The 20,118-nt window shown below is 42.8% G+C and overlaps 1 protein-coding gene across 1 annotated transcript; it reads right to left on the reverse strand.

Moving 5' to 3' along the window:
• Positions 1–271: 271 nt before the first annotated feature.
• Positions 272–19,396, reverse strand: LOC108924047 (potassium channel subfamily K member 2-like). Its single transcript, XM_018735160.2, has 7 exons — positions 19,119–19,396; positions 16,008–16,318; positions 10,136–10,253; positions 4,403–4,563; positions 2,572–2,758; positions 2,039–2,178; positions 272–595 (listed from the first exon to the last, which is right to left on the reverse strand). Coding segments are annotated over exons 1-7 (1,242 nt in total). The 5' UTR covers positions 19,120–19,396.
• Between the last annotated feature and the right edge of the window lie 722 nt (positions 19,397–20,118).

Consider the following 20,118-nt stretch of genomic DNA (forward strand, 5'->3'; position numbering starts at 1 on the left):
AATTCATCAGATGCTGACACGCTCATTGACCAATGCAAGGCATAAAGTGATCCTTAAGGGTTTTCCGTACTTTGATTAAAAAAGTGTCAACACCCAAACAAATTTATACTTTCAGCTGAAGAAATGACTTTGTTCCCTTGGGTTATGGGTGCTTTGTCATTTTTAAATTTTATTATCAAATGCAATCTGTGACTGTGATTTCATCTTGGATGATACGACTGAAGGGGACCTCCTGTCTGATGCAGACTGGGTGGCCTGTTCTAGGATGTCTTCATTTGAGATGCTCGATGACCGCTATCTCTCCACGGTCGGCAAAGTCCGGACTGAGGCCATTCAGGTAGAGGCTGCCATTCTTGGTGAGCGCAGGGAAGTCTCCTCGCTCCCGCTCATCGGTAAAGTTCACAGACAAGGTCCTCTTGCCAGGTGTCATCTCCTGTGTGGGGCTCAGGCCCAGCTCCGCTGACAACTTGCGCTTGATGGATGCAGCTCGCTGGAACTTATCGTAGATGTCCACGCTGAGACGCCGCCGAGTCTCCTTGAACTCAGCGGACACGTTGGCCGTCCACTCGGCTGCGTGTGCTCGGATTTCCCCAACCTTGGAGACAAAACAGGCCTCTGAAATTTAACGTCAATGTGTTGGGAACCAAAATTTCGGTAATTTCATCAATGTCATTGTGAACGAAAAAATATACAAGTACAAATATCTGCCATGATATGCATATATACTAATTTTACAAATATGGTTGGGACTGGAAGTCCATTTGTTATTTTGGTAATTTATCTGTTAACCCCACAGTCACTGTTACTTCTAATAAGAGCTCAGTAATAAAGACATCTCTTGATTTATTCTCTAGATTCGGTAAAAACCGCAAATAAAGCTATAATAAAAAACAAATGAAAAAAAACTTTTTTCTTTGCTTTTATTAACATCAACTGACATTAGACATCAGGGAAATGTCTGTGTCTTCAAAAAATTTGAAAGTTGAACCTTCATACTATGAGGAGCCAGTGTCCTTCAAGCTGCCCTCTTTAGAAGTTAATGTAGCGTTGGGCTCGTACTCTAAAAGAAGGAATGCTGAACGTTTCAACTAAATATGAAAAATGTGTAAAGCTAATAGATGTCAATTTTTAAAAATAGTTTTTTCCACTGTGGATTTGGTAAGATGTTTTTTTAAATATGAAAAGAGCCCCATATTTTGTTGCTCAGTGCCCTTGCAACAGGAGGCATTGTGAATGCGCAGCAGTAATTCAACGGGACCATAGAAGCTTACTTTTGGACTGCCAAAAGGGAACACTTGAGCAAGAAGGGGCATGTTTCACCAAGGACAGCTTTTCCTCCTGTCTCTGATTTAACCTTCTAATAACATAAAGTTAACATCATATTAAAAAATTTCCTCTATCTTCTCTTGCTGTCCTTTGATTACCTTTTATGTCAGAAGTGGACTTCTAAAGGTACATAAAGCAAATCCTGATTCTGGAAAATATTTGGAGCTGTTTAACCTGAATGCACTGTTCCCAGTGAAACTCAGAAAGTGACAAAAGAAGAAATTTATTTTACTCATGTGGACGACATATCGCCAAAATTTCTGACCGGTCTCACTCAACCGACTCCAGATTTCATCAGTCAGAAACAAAACAGCTCACTACCTCCAACGTAACCGACACAATAAAATTAATGTTTTTATTCACCTAAAACAGATGCAATGATATCCAGTTAAAGAAAGACATTTGAACTTTAAAAGACACACCCAGTGACTGAAACCGCCAAACCCCTGACCCACTAAAGAGCAGGCACAGGCCGAACCTGGTGCGCCACTGCATCCCCCTTCACTCTAAAAGATAAAATACTTATTTAATTTTATTTTTATTACAAAAAATTCTGTGGATTTTCATGAGCCTCTTGAATGTTTTCAGTATCCGATAAGCTTTCATTGTTTATCATGTTCATTACATGCAAAACACACCCCAAAAACAGATGATGTTCCGATGAATGTAACTTTTGAATAAAAAAAAAAATCAGACTTAAGATGAAACTTACCTCCTCTTTAGTTTTCTTTGATATGACCCGGAACCAGTCTCCTATCATGCTTAGCACAGCGGCAAAGTATGCCAGGCCGACCAGGATCCAAAACCAAACAAGAGGCTTGTAATAATCCTGGTACTCAATTTCAGACCCACCTACGGATGGATAAACATCACATAAGAACTCTGGCCAGAGCTTTTAATGAGCCCATTTATACACAGACATATGGTTTAGAATGAGCAGGTACACAACAGTGGAACACTCTATCCCCTGAGGTTAAAATGCAACAGATAAGGTTTCCATGCCACATTGAGGTCAACATTTTTTTTTGTAAATGATTTCAGGGAAATGTAATGGACGTAGGCAAAAGTCCTGCAGGCCTTAAAGGCAGGACGAACTGCCTCTGCTGTGCTGATCACAGCCTCTACACACAGGCAGTCCCTCTGCACTGTTGCAGTATGAGAATGAGAAGCGTGGTGCAGAGTGTCTCTCTGCGAAACAGTGCTTATATTTTCTTAAAGGTTCTGAACACCTCTGACGCTCAGTACCTGCAACGAAATCCCCAAATCCAATTGTGGTCAAAGTGATGACAACAAAGTAAATGGACTCGAGAGCACTCCAGCCCTCGATGTGTTTGAATATGATGGCGGGGATGGTCACAAACAGCAGGCACCCAAAGAGGATGAAGAGCACTGTAGACGTCACACGGATTTTGGTTTGGCTCACATTCCATTTCTGCAAAACACGGAGATGAAGGACTGTCACGTTAAAGCTAAAAAAAACAGACAGACCAAACCCCTCAGAATTAAAGCCACAAATGAGCAGAACGGAAGCATCGACACTGTTGATCACTGCTGCGTGTCAATGTGCATCTCCTGATATCATAAGGAGGTTGCTGGAATTAACTGCTGATGTGAGACTTTGGCTTGAGATCGCATGACTGTGCTTTACAGCTTCATTATGTAAATGCTGCATGTGCTGCCAACTCGCCAGATTTAATTTTTCTGGAGATTTAAATAATATTGGAAGACATTTATATTCTAGATATTCATAACTGAGATGATGGATAATACCCTGCAATGATGGATAATAGCTTGCAGCGACACCTTTTAGATCATTTCCCTGGTCTGTAAAGACTATTTATTATTGCTGATAAGTGCTCATGTGTTGCATTAATTGAGGAATTCTTAAAAAAACTGCATATAATATCAAAATTGGTCTTGTTTCCTGCTGCAGTTGTGTATTTGCACTGCATACACTTCTTACATTTTGCTCCTTTGGCTTTTTGGGGAGATCTAAGAATATAAATAAAAGCAGTAAATCACTCTATATTAAAATTTGTTCAGATTACACTTTACATTCAGTTTATTTCCCTAGAAATTATTAGACAGATTGATACTTTCATGTTTAGGAGAAATATTGGAATCACAATGGATTGGCATCCTCTGTGTTTCTGGGATAGACTCAGGATCACCACAACCCTAACTTGGTGGGTGAATGAGTGATAAATAATAATTTTTTGGAAAAAGAACAAATGAGTGTGTATGCCAAGACTTTACAGCCTGAAATTATAAATCATGAATTAAAACATCAAGGTGTAAAGGCTATTGGTTTCCTTTGAAATCAAGTCCAAATGGCACAACTCCAAAAGCATGTAATCAATAATCAGCCAGAGGCTTATATACTACTCTGTACTGAATCTTGTGTAAATGAGTTTTGTGCAATTAGTATATATTACACATTGTTTTTAAGAAGTTATAACCATCAGCAAAATTTTAAGTTTGTTCAATTGTATTTTTGGTGAGGTTGCATTTATCTGGTCATGTCAAACTGATGGCAGCGAGCTAGAATGGGACATTACTTTGATGGGAGGCAGTATGATGTTAATAAGACTAAATCAGTGGTAGGAGGACAGTTCTCTTGGGTGGAAGATGACTCTTCCTGATTAAGCATTTTCAATATTGAACAATCAGATGATGGGATGAAAAGTAACCCTTTCAACAGAAGCAAGACAAATACAAACTCATTATATTATGAAATACTGGAAAACCTGCTCTAAATGAAGTAGGGTGCTCCAGGTTTAAAACTAAAGCTGGCGTATTTGAGAAAGTCGTAGTTTTTTTTAAAAAAATGTATTATTAACAACAAAATAGAATTCCAAATGTAATGGATATAAATATATAAAAAAGGTTACATTCGCCTGCTTTCTGAAGATTTTTTTTTTTTGTTTTGTAGAACAGTGCACATGACAGTGCTGTTATTTTAAGAGCTGATAGCTGTTATGTTGGCCTTTCCATTTACAGGAAGAGAATAATACAAGATCAGCAGTTGCTTTTTCTGAATTAGCCAAATGAATTGGCAGGGAAAAGCAATACTCACAACAAATATCTTCTCCACTTTGACTATTCCTTTCCCAAAAATGGTTCCCAGTTGATCCCCGACTCCAGCCAGCAGGAAGCCGAAGAGAGGGATTCCCAGTAAGGCGTAGATGATGCAGAATGTCCTTCCCCCTTGTGTGTGCGGGGAGATGTTCCCGAATCCTGAGATTTAGGAGAGAGTGTGAGTGAGAAAGCAAAACAGAGGGAGAGATGGAGGAGGAGAGAGAGAGAAAGAAAGAAGCAGAGAAAGGAAGACGGGCACTTTGAGAAGAACTTAGTTGTGTTTTCAGGTTATACTAGACACAGAATAATGGGCAATGTATCCCCACAAACTGGAACATTCAGTCTAGCCTGTGTAGAAATCCACTGAGTACCAACCAATGCAAATACCTTCGGGTCCCACTTTACCAGACTGCCTGTTACACCTCCGTCCTGAACAGTGCAGCTGTTCTATGATTTCATGAATCTACTGTGAGCACATTGATTGAGAAAATATTGTTATGTTTCAAAATAGTAAGAAAAATTTTAACACACCACATATGCAATCTGAACGTTTTTTTTTGGGGGGGGGGGGGGGAATCATGATGGTGCTGCAAATTGAGCAAAAATATTTAATTGTTCATTCTTGTGGTTAGATAAGCGCTGGGATTCAGAGACCGACAAATGAGCTGAGTCTAAATGACGATGAGATATTGGTACCGACACCAGTGTTGACTGCTGCGCCTTGTGGGTTAGCTGTTAAAGATAGGGAGCAAATTCTCATGGTGGGACCAGGTTTCATAAATGCACCATGTTAAATCATAGCTTCTTCAGACAGCACCTATCAGCACTTCCTGGTCACCTTCCTGACCAGAATTAACACTGGCTTATCTTGATTTTTCAAAAAAAAAAAAAGGCATATACATGGGTTCTATGTTTCGTGCAATGTGCTAGTGGACATTTTTCACTTTATTACGGCAAGCTAATAATAGCAAGCCTCTTAGTCCTCTTATTCATTACCTAATGACCCGAATCATTATTAGCGTCATCTTCCCTCCAAAAATTTCACTTACCATTCCTTAAAAGAGGGAGTTACATTAATAAAATACAAACATATTTTATGCAACGCAAATATTATTTTTTGGGAAAAATGTTTTAAAACAAGTTTAATATGCAAATACTACCACGGCTCTTTTGAAAACCGGTCCTGAGGGTACTTTGTGAACGTATTCCACGCGCACATTCTGGGGGTCACTGAAAGTGACACACATTTTCGTGACTTCATGCCAGTAAAATTGCTTGTTCCTTTTGCAGACGCTCCTCTCAGGAAGCAAGCAGTGGTGTAATCATATTTCACACTTGCCTGCTGTTCCTTGCCTACCGAGTGCCAAGTCCAAGTACGCTCTGATAATGCACTGGCCTCCAGTCATCTGAGGCAGCCATTTCCACCAGCATAATGTCATTACTTTTATATCAAGAGAGAAATGGTTTGAAAATGTGCAGTTTGTTAAGACGACAGCCAGTATAGCCAGATGCAGCATGGTAGAATTTACATTTACATTTGCGCTTATTCATTTAGCACAGGCTTTTCTCCAAAGCGATGTACACATTTTAAAGCTAGATATATTTTGCCCCGGGGGCTGTTCGGTTAGAATTAAGCCAAGTATGAAACAAAATTAAATGTTTAAAAAAACTAACGATACACACAGCTCTGTTATAATGATGACATCAATGTAAAAACTCACACGCTGGCTGAAACCGCTTGTCCCGAACAGGATTGCGGCGAACCGGAGCCTAACCCGGCAAAATAGGGCCTGATGCTGGAGGGGACACACCCAGGATGGGATGTTAGTCCATTGCATGGTACCGTAAGCAGGACTTGAACCCCAGATCCGCCGTAGCACAGGACCTGGCAAAACCTGATGCGCCACCATGCCCCCTGTGTTAAGCTCATGGATCTTAAAAGTTGTGCATTTAAAAAAAACTGTAAAATTGCTTACAATTGTATAACAATTTCGCAAAAAGTGTTCTGCATGTTTAACAGGAATTCTAATAACCTGAATACATTAAGCACAAATAAAATATTACAAATTAATCTATTTGGAAATCAGTTTTTTCATGGAAAAATATTAAAATTTCACTTCTATTTTAAATAGAGTATATATTCAAAAGCTTTTAAAGGTATTGCTTGGAATTCTCTCTGGTCTGATATAAGCTAGAATGGGGATAATGGGTCTGACATTATTTTAAAAGAGGAGAGTTAAAATTGAGACAAAATCATATGCACACTCCACTACATGACTTTGGCCATGTTGCCATGGAGAAAATGTTCGGCACGTCTTTAGCGTAGCTCATCGAATAAACATGCAAGCCTCCTTTAAAGCTGTGGAGTGCTGTACACATGGAACTCGAATGCAGGCAAATGCTTTAAGATACAAGCTTTTTGTTAAACAGGATTTCTTCATTTTAATGCAAATAGTGGGCCGTCGCACCGAAGGTTAGCGATAAACAGGAGCGCCTGACAAACCTTGCCACATGACACACGGTATAAGGAGAAACAGTCTCTGGCCAGTCAGGGATCAGTGAATAAAAGCACATTTAGCTCAGATACTCCGGGAGCTCAAGAGCAATACTGTGCAATGCTGCCAAGGTAATAGTGGTTTCATGTTGAATGATGCTCTTTCCCTTCCTGTTCTCTATGAAATTCCACAACAAATTAATTTACATTTACATTTATGCATTTAGCAGACGCTTTTGTCCAAAGCGATGTACAGCTCAGCAAAAGTACAAGCTATGCATTACATTAAGAGAAAGAGACATGGCTACAGACACGTGATTCTTAAGTAAACCTAGTTTGTTCCCTACCACTTGCTGCACCGAGGTTCATCGTTCAAGTAGGTACATAGAACGCAGGATAGACAAATCCTGATACCCTCCCACCAATTTTTTTTTTTTTTTTATAACATAAGACGAACAAAGATACAAACAAGAACAATGCTCGAGTAGTGGCTGAATAAATGCTTTACCTGGTTATGCTCATGAAGTTATGCTGCATGAACGGTTACACCCTACGTGAGCTGGAGAGATCTTGGGCGAAACGGATCCGAAGAAGGTGAGTTTTCAGACCCTTCTTGAGTGTAGGCAGAGTTTCTGCAGTTCTAAGTGACGGGGGAGGTCGTTCCACCACAAAAGAGCCAGAACTAAGAGCCTCCGTGCTTTACCTTTTGTGCGCGGGACCACCGAGAGAGCGGAAGTAGACGAGCGAAGGGGTCTAGTTGGGGTGTAGCGGCTGATCAAGAAATGTAGATTTACCACATGGAAGGATACACAGTAGTAACGGAAGTTCATTGATTGTTCATGTGCACGATCATTTCACATTTTCTACATAACTGATGTGGATGTTTTCCTAATAATAATTAACAACACCGAGGACAATAGAAGAGGCTGAACTAAAATGACCCCTTGAATAGAGTTCAGATCTCTGCGGGCCTTTTTTAAAAATGAATTTTTTTTTTCCTGATTTCAGCTTTCATTTTAAGCCTACGGTCAGCATGATAATCAAACATAGATCAAAATGGGATAATATCAGCCAGCAGGAGCAGTCCACGCAGTACAACCTGACAGCAGATAACAGAAACAACAATGTTCCCGGCAGCAGAAAAACACCAGTGACAGGCTGGAGAAAAAGAGGTTGCAGCAATCATTTTCACAGCTTCTTCAATTTGCACTTCGCAATTACAGAACAATGGTAAGTGCCACAAGCGGCCTTACGCACGACTGGCTGGAAGCTCTACTGAGCCATCATCTACAAGGCCTTGTGTGGATGGCCATTCCTCCAGGGGGGGATCAAGAGGTCAAAAGCGAAAAAGTCGAACCTTGCAAGGAGAGCAAAAGCGTCTCTGACTGTCACCTTTTAGAATTCATGACAGGCCATAAGCCGCACATGGAGGCCTGCTATCAAACCTCTGTGACGGGGCTCAGAGACAATGAAAAGCCTGCAAATCATTGGCAGTGAATGATATATATCCTTATTAGCACAGCAAGTTGTCTCACCAAAGTCTGTATGCATCAAGGTGCGGTTTAATCAAATAGCCCCAAAATAGGAATCATCAGAATGATTACCTTCCGAAAATGTCTAATTGTGATTTTACAAATAAGGAAAGCCTCGAAGCAACTGCAATCTTGCACGTAACATTGTATTTCTTATAAATAGTCTTTCCTGTGTTAGACACAAAAGGTTTTCCCATCAAATCCTCTTGTAATTAGAATGCAATGTTCTTGACGATAAAAAGAATGGACAATAAAGAGAGGTTTTCAACGAGTGCCTGAAATAATGGATGGTTTGGGGTTCATAACAATAATCATTTGGTGTCTCTACTTTCTTCTGGGCCACACAGTTTTCACTATACTATCTCCTTCAGGTGTGTTTCTGTCATCTCAATCAGTGAAATATCCCTGCTGAAGATTAAGTGAGCAGCATTAGTTAGAGTTGCACAACCCTGCGTTGCAACAAAGTCATCAACTGTGGGGTTGTGTAACATAACCATGGACATGAGTTTTCTCGTAAGATCATGTACCTAAAAACGGAAACCCCACAGGGTAAATGCTTTATATCCAACCATCCATTCCATTTCAGTAACTGCTTGCCTTGAGAAGAGTTGTGGTGAACCAGAGCCTATTCTGTAATTGCTGGGCACACAGCTGAAGGGGGTACACACTGGGTTAGACATCAGTCTATTGCAGGATAGCTGCACACACACACACACACACACAAAGTCACTCACCCATTGACACACTAACAGCAATTTAGAATCACCAATACACCTGAACAGCATATCTTTGGACTATGGGAGGAAACCAGAGCACCCGGAGAAAACCCAAACAGACATGGAGAGAACATACACACTCCACACAGACTAAGCTGGGATCGAACTCATGGTCTTTCACATCATCCAGATCCTGGGAAGGGGCAGCACGGCTTGCTATGCCGCTGTGGCACCGTGCTGCCCTAAAATTAATATTTATATCCTAAATACTAGCCAAGGCTGGTGATGGAAATGTGATAAAGACACATTTTTAAACCAGCTTTGACTCGAGGACTAATGAACCCCCTGAACACAGAGCTGCTTGGGCACAGTACTCTCAGTGGAGTGGTGACAGCACCCGTTTTAATTAATTCCACGAGGCGCACTCCAAGCAGCCAGCCTGCCAGTGTGCATCACGCACCGTTGGGCCACCTTCTGCCGTCGGCGCCTGCCTTCCCGTGGATCTGCTCAGGTGCTGTTCAATTTACAGCCGATCAAGGGTGTGAAGCCATGAATGCCGCTTGACCTTTCCTTTCTGAATCTGTCTGAGCTATTAGAGCCTCAGATGGAGACAAATCCCCTGACGGGCAAGTATTTGGTGCTGAAAGTATCCACTCATCCATTTTCATATGTGCCATTTCCAAATACAAAATATACCAGCACTCTGTATGTCTGCATATTGATGCGGACAGTTTACATGACATAATCTTGTTTCTTCCTATAATTTACAAAATGTCTCCATGTGCAACTAATTTCTTTCATTTAATCATTTAAACGGGTTGAACTACTAACATAGAGACCATAGAACTTTCAGCAAATGAGAAAAACATTCTCAGGGTACTTTTACAGCAAAGAGTTGTTTGGCTTTGTACCGTTGCCCTTGTATAGTGAAGACCCTGCCAATAATGATCTGGTCGGGTTCAAGGCCTGGGGGTGGCGCCGGCTCTTACCGATTGTGGTGATGACGGTTCCGGCGAAGAAGAAGGAGCTGCTCAGGTCCCAGAGGCTGGTCTGGTTCGACGGGGTTCCTGACGGATTCACACCTGCCCTTATTGCAGATACCACTTGCTGTGGGGTTACAGCCGACAGACATTCTGTCACACACTGTCCGTCAATGAGTGTCACACACCTGTGTCACTGAACGTGTTTCAATGTACTGTGTAGTCAGCCAGAGTGTACATTCATATGAATGACCTTCTATGGTCAAAGCGAAGAATGTTGTTTCCATTATGCAGTGTTGAAAGAGTGGTGGAGGAAGGTTTTACAAACATTGTTCAGGATCGACTAAAGAAAATCTTTTGCACGAGTACATTCGATCATAGACTACTAATGTCATAAGTGTTACAGGGCTGAACAACATAGCACTGCTAGTCACCCCACAGTAATGTAAACATGGTGTGGTGCTGGTGCCTCACAGTTGCTATGGGTTCAGATGTGGGTTCGAATTTGACTCAGGCTGCAGTTAGTTTGTTTTCCCCGTGTTCTCATGGGTGTCCTCCCATAGTCGAAAGACACAGTGCCGTGAAAAAGTATTTGCTCTTCCCTGATTTTTTGATTTTTTTGCATATTTGTCACAGTTAAATGATTGAGATCATCAAACTAAAATATTACACAAAGATAACCCGAGTAAATACAAAATGCAGTTTTTAAATGATGATCTCATTTATTAAGAGAAAAAAGCTGTCAAAACCAACCTGGCCCCATGTGAAAAAGTAATTGCCCCCCGTTAAATTATGAATGAATTATGATTAACCATATTTTTTGGAAAGTTGAGTTAAATTTCACTTGTCACACCCAGGCCTGATTACTGCCAGACCTGTTGAATCAAGAAATCACTTAAACAGAACCTGTCTGACAAAGTGAAGCACATCTCAAAAAGCAACACATCATGCCATGATCTAAAAAAATTCAAGGACAGATGAGAAACAAAGTAATTGACATGTATCAGTCTGGAAAGGGTTACAAAGCCATTTCTAAGGCTTTGGGACTCCAGCAAACCACGGTGAGAGCCATTATCCACAAATGGAGAGAACTTGGAACAGTGGTGAACCGTCCTAGGAGTGGCTGGCTTACCAAAATTACTCCAAGAGCGCAACGACGACTCATCCAGGAGCTCATAAAAGAACCCAGAACAACATCTAAAGAACTGCAGGCCTCACTTGCCTCAGTTAAGGTCAGTGTTCATGATTCAACAATAAGAAAGAGACTGGGCAAAAATGGCATCCATGGGAGAGTTCCAAGGCAAAAGCCACTGCTGACCAAAAAGAACACAAAGGCTCGTCTCACATTTGCCAAAAAACATCTTGATTGTCCCCAAGACTTTTGGGCAAATATTCTGTGGACTGATGAGACAAAAACTGAACTTTTTGGAAGGTGTGCATCCCGTTACATCTGGTGTAAAACTAACACAGCATTTCATAAAAAGAACATTATACCAACAGTCAGACATGGTGGTGGTAGTGTGATGGTCTGGGGCTGCTTTGCAGCTTCAGGACCTGGACGACTTGCCATAATTGATGGTACCATGAATTCTGCGCTCTACCAGAAAATCGTGAAGGAGAATGTCCGGCCATCAGTTCGTGACCTCAAGCGCACTTGGGTTATGCAGCCGGACAATGATCTGAAACACTCCAGCAAGTCCACCTCTGAATGGCTCAAAAAAAGACAAAATTATAGTTTTGGAGTGGCTTAGTCAAAGTCTGGACTTAAATCCAATTGAGATGCTGTGGCATGACCTTAAACAGGCCGTTCATGCTCGAATACCCTCCAGTGTGGCTGAATTAAAACAATTCTGCAAAGAAGGGTGGGCCAAAATTCCTCCACAGCGATGTGAAAGACTCATTGCCAGTTATCGCAAATGCTTGATTGCAGTTGTTGCAATCCAAGGGTGGCACAACCAGTTACTAGGTTTAGGGGTCAATTACTTTTTCACATAGGGCCAGGTAGGGGTGGACAGCTTTTTTCCCTTAATAAATAAAATCATAATTTAAAAACTGCATTTTGTATTTACTCGGATTATCTTTGTGTAATATTAAAATTTCTTTGATGATCTCAATCATTTAACCGTGACAAATATGCAAAAAGATTTAAAAATCAGGAAGGGCGCAAATACTTTTTCACAGCACTGCATGTTCCAGGTGAACTGGTGACTCTGAACTCCCTTCAGTGTGTGTGAGTGTGAATCAATGAGAGTGTGGGCGCAGGGTGTACGCTGCCCTGCACTCCATAGGCTCTGAATCACCAGAGCCCTGAACCGGACAGGCAGCTATTGGCGATGGATGGATTGATGGATAATGCAAACAAAAACACCTAGTTAACTTGGTTAAAAATGTCATTTTAGCTTCCCTTTATTAAGGGTGGCAGTGAAAACCGCCTGCTGGCACAAATAACGTCACGACTGCTCATTCTGGCTTAGCGTTCAGTTTCCCTCAGTAGAACTGGAGATGTGTGTTCTCTGATTTCTTCAGGACTTCTGCAATGATTGCAGGAAATGCAGTAAACTTTTGGTAACTGAATCTAATTGTGATTAATACACCCTCGCGGTATATCGGTGTACCCTTATCAAGGGACACAGGGTATTACTTCAATACACAGCTTTCATCTTGGCTCTGGGGCTTCCTGTCGCATCTTGAGCCGCTTTGGGTGGAGGTTCTGTCACTTAGTTTTCATTAATAAGATAAACTGCGAGCTGGAGGAGTGAAAACTTGTCATGTAATCAGACAGAAAACAATTGTACACCGCAGGATATGAGGCTTATGAAATATCAAGCAATAATGAGATCTCTCAACTTCAGATGACGATTTATGTTATTTGGACGGGTAAGCTGGCAGTTAAGAACATGGATATGAGACCTGAATATTGCTGGCTCAAGCTCTTCTTCTTGCTACTGCTGTAGTGCCCTTGAGGAAGGTGCTTACCATCAATTACAGTAAATATGCTCAGCTATTTGTACTTATTTAGCTTCTCTAAAGGGACTTTCAAAGTTAAAGTACTTTTAAGGCTCTAAACATTTTTGTAGCTGGGTCACTTTTTTTACTGAAGCAATTCAGGTTCGTACCATGCTCTGGGGTATCGAACCAGGAGGTGGGATTTGAACCTCATCCTTCAAGTGCAAAGCAGCAGGTCTAACTACAGCCGTACCTGGTATGCCCCAAATGGACCGAAAACTGTCAGCTGTTTTGGATCACTCGATCAGCACAGTGATAAATACGGTAATTTGTTGTGCTGTACAGTACTATCTAAGATTCTGGATTTTGTGCTCTAACCCAGTGTTCTGCCTTTTATACGCAGAGAGATTCAAGACTTTAGAGGAAACTTTACCACAGCGGTAGCTCGCTTTTTCCTTTCTGCGAACCAGCGTGAGTGATGAGGGCGCCTGGTATTGCAGACTCTTTCTGGACAGCATTAACAGATGGAGGATGCCTTGGCAGACATATGGGTGTATTACAGCAAGCTTTTTTAGATCCTGCGCAGATAACAGTGGAGCTGCAGCACGGGAGAGGAATGAGCTGGAGGAAAAGCAACCAGAAAGATAGCGTTGGCTTTGGTTACTCGGAAAACAGAGATAGGAGATCAGGGCTGAGCGGATGGGACTGTGACATATGTCCACAGTGTCAGACAAGGGCCCCGCAGAAGTCGTCCTCTTGAATGTGAATCCAGCCAGTGGTGGTCCTGCCAAATCTTGATCAAATCCATATTGATCCAAATGTCACTTACATCTTTTGCGATGTACGTGAGGACAATAAAAAAGTGTTTTAAGCTAAAATCACACGTTACGCATTATGTCATTATAATAATGTGCTTTTTAACAGCTGAGAGCTGTCCATGGTCCTAAGCCTTCGGCTATGGCTGGTTAGATATTTACTCATTTAGCCAATGCTTTTCTCCAAAGGGACTTACAATGTTAAAGTACTTACAGCTATTTACCCATTTATACAGCTGGGTAATTTCACTAGAGCAATTTTAAGGTAAGTACGACGCTTAAAGGTACTACAGCAGGAGGTGGGGCTCAAACTTGCTACCTTTGGGTCCAAAGGCAGCACCTCTAACCAATACAGCGGCACGTTATACATATGGTGCGTCATTTTTAAAAGTGAAGCCACGCTACCCAGCGACATCCCAGCTAAGAAAAAGGTAAAAACACAGTTTGGTGTCACTCCTGTATTCCGCTTTGTCAAACACCCTAATTGAGGCATTCACAGCTTGGGTGAACTGACACCCCTCACTTGTTCCGGCAGCTCACACCTGTCAAACAGCAGCTGTTCAAATCACAGGTGCAGAAAGCGAGGCACACACCAATTAGCCTCTGTTGGTCGCCATCCCGAAATGGGGGGATAAAAGTCGACGCAGTATTTCCAGCACCAAGTGAAAACCGTAGTCCTTTAAAATGGGCTGCAGCCACAGGTGCTGAGCAGGAATAGCCATCACACAACTAGAGTCACACACACATTGACTGAAACTGCTTGTCCCAAGCGGGGTCACGGTGAGCCAGAGCGTAACCCGGCAACATGGCGTAAGGCTGGGGGACACCCGAACGGGATGCCAGTCTGTCACAAGGCACCCCGAGCAGGACTCGAACCCCAGACCCACCGGGAAGCAGGAACCCACCAAACCCGCTGCGCCACCATGCCTCCTACACCTAGAGTCCCAATGTCAAAACCAGCATTGGAACTGCAACGGAACCCCAAAGGCAGCCCTGTTCCCGAACGGTTTTAGTAAGAATGCATTTGTAGGAATGGGTTCGAGTGTTACTGAGAGCGACGTAAAACTCTCCTAATAACAGTAAGTAACATGGCGATAAAATGTACATGACAGAGCTTAGAGAGGATCTCTTTTACACCCAGTGAGAAGGACAGAGGGAGGTGCGCTCTGCCTTCACAGGCAGCTACAAACATGAGCGCGTGACCAGATGCTCCTGCCGGGACCAAGACCGAGCCGCTGGCCCAGACTCCGCAGCTGGAGGACCTCAGTCCCACAGCTGCGCGAATCCGTTAACCTTCAAACGGGTTCCTCTTTCCTGACACGTTTCCTTCCTCGCGGTCCATCTGTTCCGCACCTACTCTCACGCCACATCAAGAATGAGCTGCTTGACGGCCGTTTCCTCCAAAAACGCTCAGAATTAAAACGTAACTCGGCCCCTTGTCACGTGTTCGATTTTGTATCGGTGTTTAAAGTACTGTAAAAAAATAAGTAAAAGGCAAATATGATAATTTAACTGTTTCTCTTGTGGCGCTTGAGTATTCAGATGGGATTGTAGGCAGAGTGTTTCAGATCAGAGACACCTCTCATTACTCATTACTCCCATCACTCTGATGAACAGTTAACACTCCCCTATAGGTCTCCCGTCAGCGCAACATTATCCAAGCACTTTGGTAATTTCATTCTTATTTCTTTACTTTTTTTTAGTATTTATACTACTGTTTATCCTTCTCATGTTTGTACACTCTGTAAATGTTATTTATCTATTTATTCTGTTATTCCGTGTCAGCTGTTTGTTTGTCTGTAAATACTGGAGGCACCAAGAACCACAGCAAATTCCTTGTGTGCGTCAACACGCTTGGCCAGTAAAACTCATTCTGATTCTGATTCATTGCTCCCAAGGAGAAATTGAGCTTTCACACATATTTGTTTGATTCTGCGCACCAAGGAGGAGACTGTTTGATCGGTGAGGTCTATCAAGGAGCACTGTGCGGTTTATTTATATATAAATAAATCATCAGAGCATTGCGAAATCCCATAACCCCACGTCAACAAGAACTAGAAACCCCAGAATGAACACTGGAAAGTTGGAATTTTTTCCTTTGGTGAAGAAAGGCTTCTTACCCTAACAAGGTTGTCCAGCTCTGAAGAGTTCACACAGACATGGCGGGCAAGGAACTGGAGCTTCTCGGTGAGGATGGCTTCCTTCTGGGAGCTCTCGTGAGGCTGCTCCAGTGCCTTGAACACCGTAGCTCCAATAATCAGGTAGAGTACCACTAGCAGAAAGATGGCTGACACAGTCTTCCACCTCATGACTGTGGTGACGGTGTCAAAGTCATCCCCGGAGTTCAAGACGATGGGTTTGGTGGAGAAGGACAGACGAGGCTTGGAGTTGTGCGCGGCTGTTTTCGGATCCAGAAGATCAGGTGCAGCCACTAGAAGGGGAAAATAACACATCTCATCATAACTGGCCATGATTCCAGTGAGCAATGCAATTTTATTCTTGTTCAGGAGGAACAGGGATCAATTATAGGTCAAATGCTGTTTTAAACCTAAACAGAAAGAGCCCCAGCACTCAGCAGTTTCATGTGAATTTGACCAGTAAATGGTGGTGCAGCGAGTAGCACTGCTGTCTCACAGCACCTGGGTGATGCAAGCATGTGTTTGATGCCGGCTCAGTCTGTGTGGAGTTTTCATGTTCTCCCTGTGTCTGGTTGGATTTCCTCGGGGTGCTCTGGTTTCCTCCCACAGTCCGAAGACATGCTGTTCAGGTTCACCCATAGTGTGTGAGTGACAGCTAGAGTGTGTTTCACTGATGTATGGATGAGTGACCCATTGTAAGTAGTGTATCTAGCAGTGTAAGTTACCTTGGTGAATAAGGTGTGTGGAATGGTAACACTACATAGAGTTCATTGGAAGTTGTTTTGGAGAAAAGCATCTGCTAAAAAAAAAAAAAAAATGTAAACCAGTAGCTGGAGGGTGAATGTTATCATGAAAACCATGAACTACTCCCATGGTGAAGTACACTGTCTTTCACATTTCAAGAAATATTTAGTTAACGCATCGCACCATCGGCATCTCCTCTTTTTTCTGAAAAAAAAAAAAAAAAAAAAAAAAAAAAACACTGAAAAATGCAACTGTTACAGTTTATCTACCTGAAAATTATTGCCTATATCATGGTGGATTGAATGCGGAATTTGAACAAGTACAATTAATTTTCTTTGAACATATCAGCTAAATTAAGGGGGCAAAGCATGATTTTTTTGTTCTCTCCATTTCACGTATTTACATATGCAAGATGATATCACGGTATGAACGTACAAGGAGAGCAATATGAATTATTACTGCAGCTCGGGTAAAGCAAATTTACACATAAATAGCAGTCCCTTTCGAACTTGCTTTCTACATTTAACCACCACATTCACGTGATTTAACTGGTGATATATTACATTTAAGTGTAGTACCATGCTTCCCTAGTACATAGTGTTTCAGGAATATATGAAGGAAAGACCACATTACAGCGATCAAATCCATGCTTGCTTGAGTGATTCATAGTATGTAGTATTTAGCTGGTAAACACTGGTAGTATTTAAGGTTCGCATATTGAACTGAAAAAATGAGTTATTGTAAAATCAATTTTTTTGTAGGGGCTGCGCACTGTAAAGCCAGCTGTAACCCTTGAATGGCTGCGCTCCTAATCTTGGTTTCAGTCCCTTGGGTGCCCCCAACCCCCCGCGTTGGAAAGGTATTCAAGTGTCTCGCTCAATACTATAGATTGTGGTTTCTTCAGCTTGTAAAAGTTTCACTGCGTTCTCTGCAAACAAGCTGTCATTCTCAGCCTCTTTGTTAAATCAGTTTGCTTTCGGCAAAATACACTTTCAGTCAAAACAGGGCATTGACCACTAGCGACGAACCTGACGGAAAGAAAACAATAATCACAATGCAGGCGTTGTTTTTCTTCTGATTATATTTGCCACCCGTGACTGAACAGTCGCGCACGGACATCTGTTATGCGGGATGACGCCCCGGCCCGTGTAGCTGCTGAATCGACATCGCATGCGCTTCCCACCACCCGCTTCACCGATGGGTAAGAAAGCAACTGTGGCCAAACGAAGCAACGTAGGGCCGTATGGCAAAGGTCAGACGATTACCGAACAAAAATTCAACGCCAGCTTTCAGTCTAGAGCGGAGAAAGGAAATGCCCAGATATGTTGAGAACGCGCTGAAGTTAGTTGATTTGTCAGCAGTTCTTCTGTAGACCGAGTATCTGCTCCTCAGGCTCAAGAAAAAGTATTTTGATCACTTTCCCTATTCCTTATAAGAGACACCGGATCAAAGTCTTGTCCTGCGGGCCCACAATAACCTACTACACCAGGTATTTCGAAGGGAAGACCATTTTTATAAAATTCTCCCCGTTAAAGGCTGCGGTAGTACAATGTCAGTGACAGAACACATTCATAATTCATGATGTTGCAAAAGGCACACAGTGAAATCATAGGAGTTAGTGATTATTTATGAATGTTGTCTTTAGCTGTTTCTTGCTGGGTGAATGTAACATTTGGGCCTCATAATCCATATTACATTCATTGCATTATTTTAATTATTAAATATTCATTTATTTAACCCTTTCATGGCAGTATCACGCACAGTAGCCTGACAATTTCTAATGTCTTTTTTCTTCTATGTGGTAATATTCCAGACACTCTCCTTTCTTCGTTTTCACGGTACACGACCAGGTTTAGGGCTTTTCCCAGCATTTTAAACGTGGTAAAGCCTTGTTGTCCCCGTGTCCCACAAGCCAAGGCAGGCAGTGAAAGGTGTAAGACAGGTTTATACCGTAAATACGAGCGGGAGAAGGGAGCAGAAGGGAGAAGAAGAGACAGAAGGGCACCGGATGCTGGACCCTTCGAGTGTCTCGATGTTCAGTGTCCTCAGAGACACACTGAACATCGAGACACTCGGTGAGAAGAGCGACACGAACGAACGAGGGGCCGAGAACTTTGGTCGCGTTTCAATGAACTCCGAGCATCCAAGCGGGAGAGCGCTGACTGGAAAGGCATCACGAACGAGAAATGCTGTGCATGTCACATGATCTATGATCTGAACGTGTTTCTGGTCTTCGCATTTTCTGCACGACACGGCTGGCCGCGCTGGAAATCAATGCGCTGACCGTGTAACTGTAAGTTACTGACACGGACGGAGCCCCCGTTTCGGAACGTTTCTCAGTGCACTTACTTCTCTCTCCTCAGTCTCTCCCGATTCCCTTTGGTTTTCTTCATCAGCAGCTGATGCCCAGATGCTTTACTACATCCTCGTCGTGGCGCTTCTCTGGAGAGTCCGCTTCAGTCCTCCGAGATGCGCTCCCACATCACGGCGCACGGTGCTGATCTCCTTCTTCCCCGATCTGCTGCTCTCCTGCTTTCCTCCTGCTCCGATCTCCTGCTTTTCTTCTCCCCTACTCGTATCCCGATCTTCTGCTCTTCTACCAGTTTCCTCCTGCTCCGATCTCCTCCTACCCTGACGCTGACCTTCCGTTCTTCTCGTTTCCTCCAGCTGCGATCCCCTCCTATCCTGCTGCTCTTCTGTTCTTCTCGTTTCTTCCAGCCCTGATCTCCTCCTATCCTGATCTTCTGCTCTTCCTTTCGTTTCCTCCAGCCCTGATCTCCTCGTGTCCTCTCCTCCTTACATACATACGGATCTTCTGCTGTCCCGATCTCCGTGTGTCTTCTCCTCTGCCCCTTCAGCTCTGCATGCTCAGTCCATCTGGCACGGAACGCTTTCCAGAAAGGAGACACGGAGGGTAGCAGGCAGTTATTTCCCACGGACGGGCGAGAAGGGGATTCACTGTGACCGAAACTGAAATGACTTTATAGTTTATTTAGGGACGGACGAGAAGCCCTTGCTGGGGGCAGAACGTGGACACGTCACTGGAGCCGAACTTCTGCAAGAACGTGATGGTGCTGAGAGGAACCTGTGGTCTGTCTGGTGTCTTCCTGCACCTTACTTCAGTCTCACCAGTAATAAAACCTGGAGGGAAAAGTCAACGCCAGTCAGCGAAGACTTAAAAACTCAAGTGCAATTTTATTTTCCATGTAGTTCCACAATGAACATTTTTTTTCCATTGTCTGCCCGAAAATGTTACAGCGGAAGGTCCGTGTTGTTCAGCACATCATTGAATAGCAAGGATGGTCTTCTGGGTCTTCGGTGGTTAGCACCATTGCCTGATGTTTCCGGA

Source organism: Scleropages formosus, chromosome 1 (genome assembly GCF_900964775.1).
Source record: "Scleropages formosus chromosome 1, fSclFor1.1, whole genome shotgun sequence".
NCBI classification, from domain to species: Eukaryota; Metazoa; Chordata; class Actinopteri; order Osteoglossiformes; family Osteoglossidae; genus Scleropages; species Scleropages formosus.

What these genes read in the sequence shown, in the direction of transcription:
- LOC108924047 (XM_018735160.2), bottom strand. An exon ending in AAGTGGAGAAGATATTTGTT is followed by an intron (nt 2,759 to 4,402) that starts GTGAGTATTGCT and finishes CGTGTTTTGCAG; the next exon opens with AAATGGAATGTGAGCCAAAC. An exon ending in CAAAGAAAACTAAAGAGGAG is followed by an intron (nt 596 to 2,038) that starts GTAAGTTTCATC and finishes TTTGTCTCCAAG; the next exon opens with GTTGGGGAAATCCGAGCACA.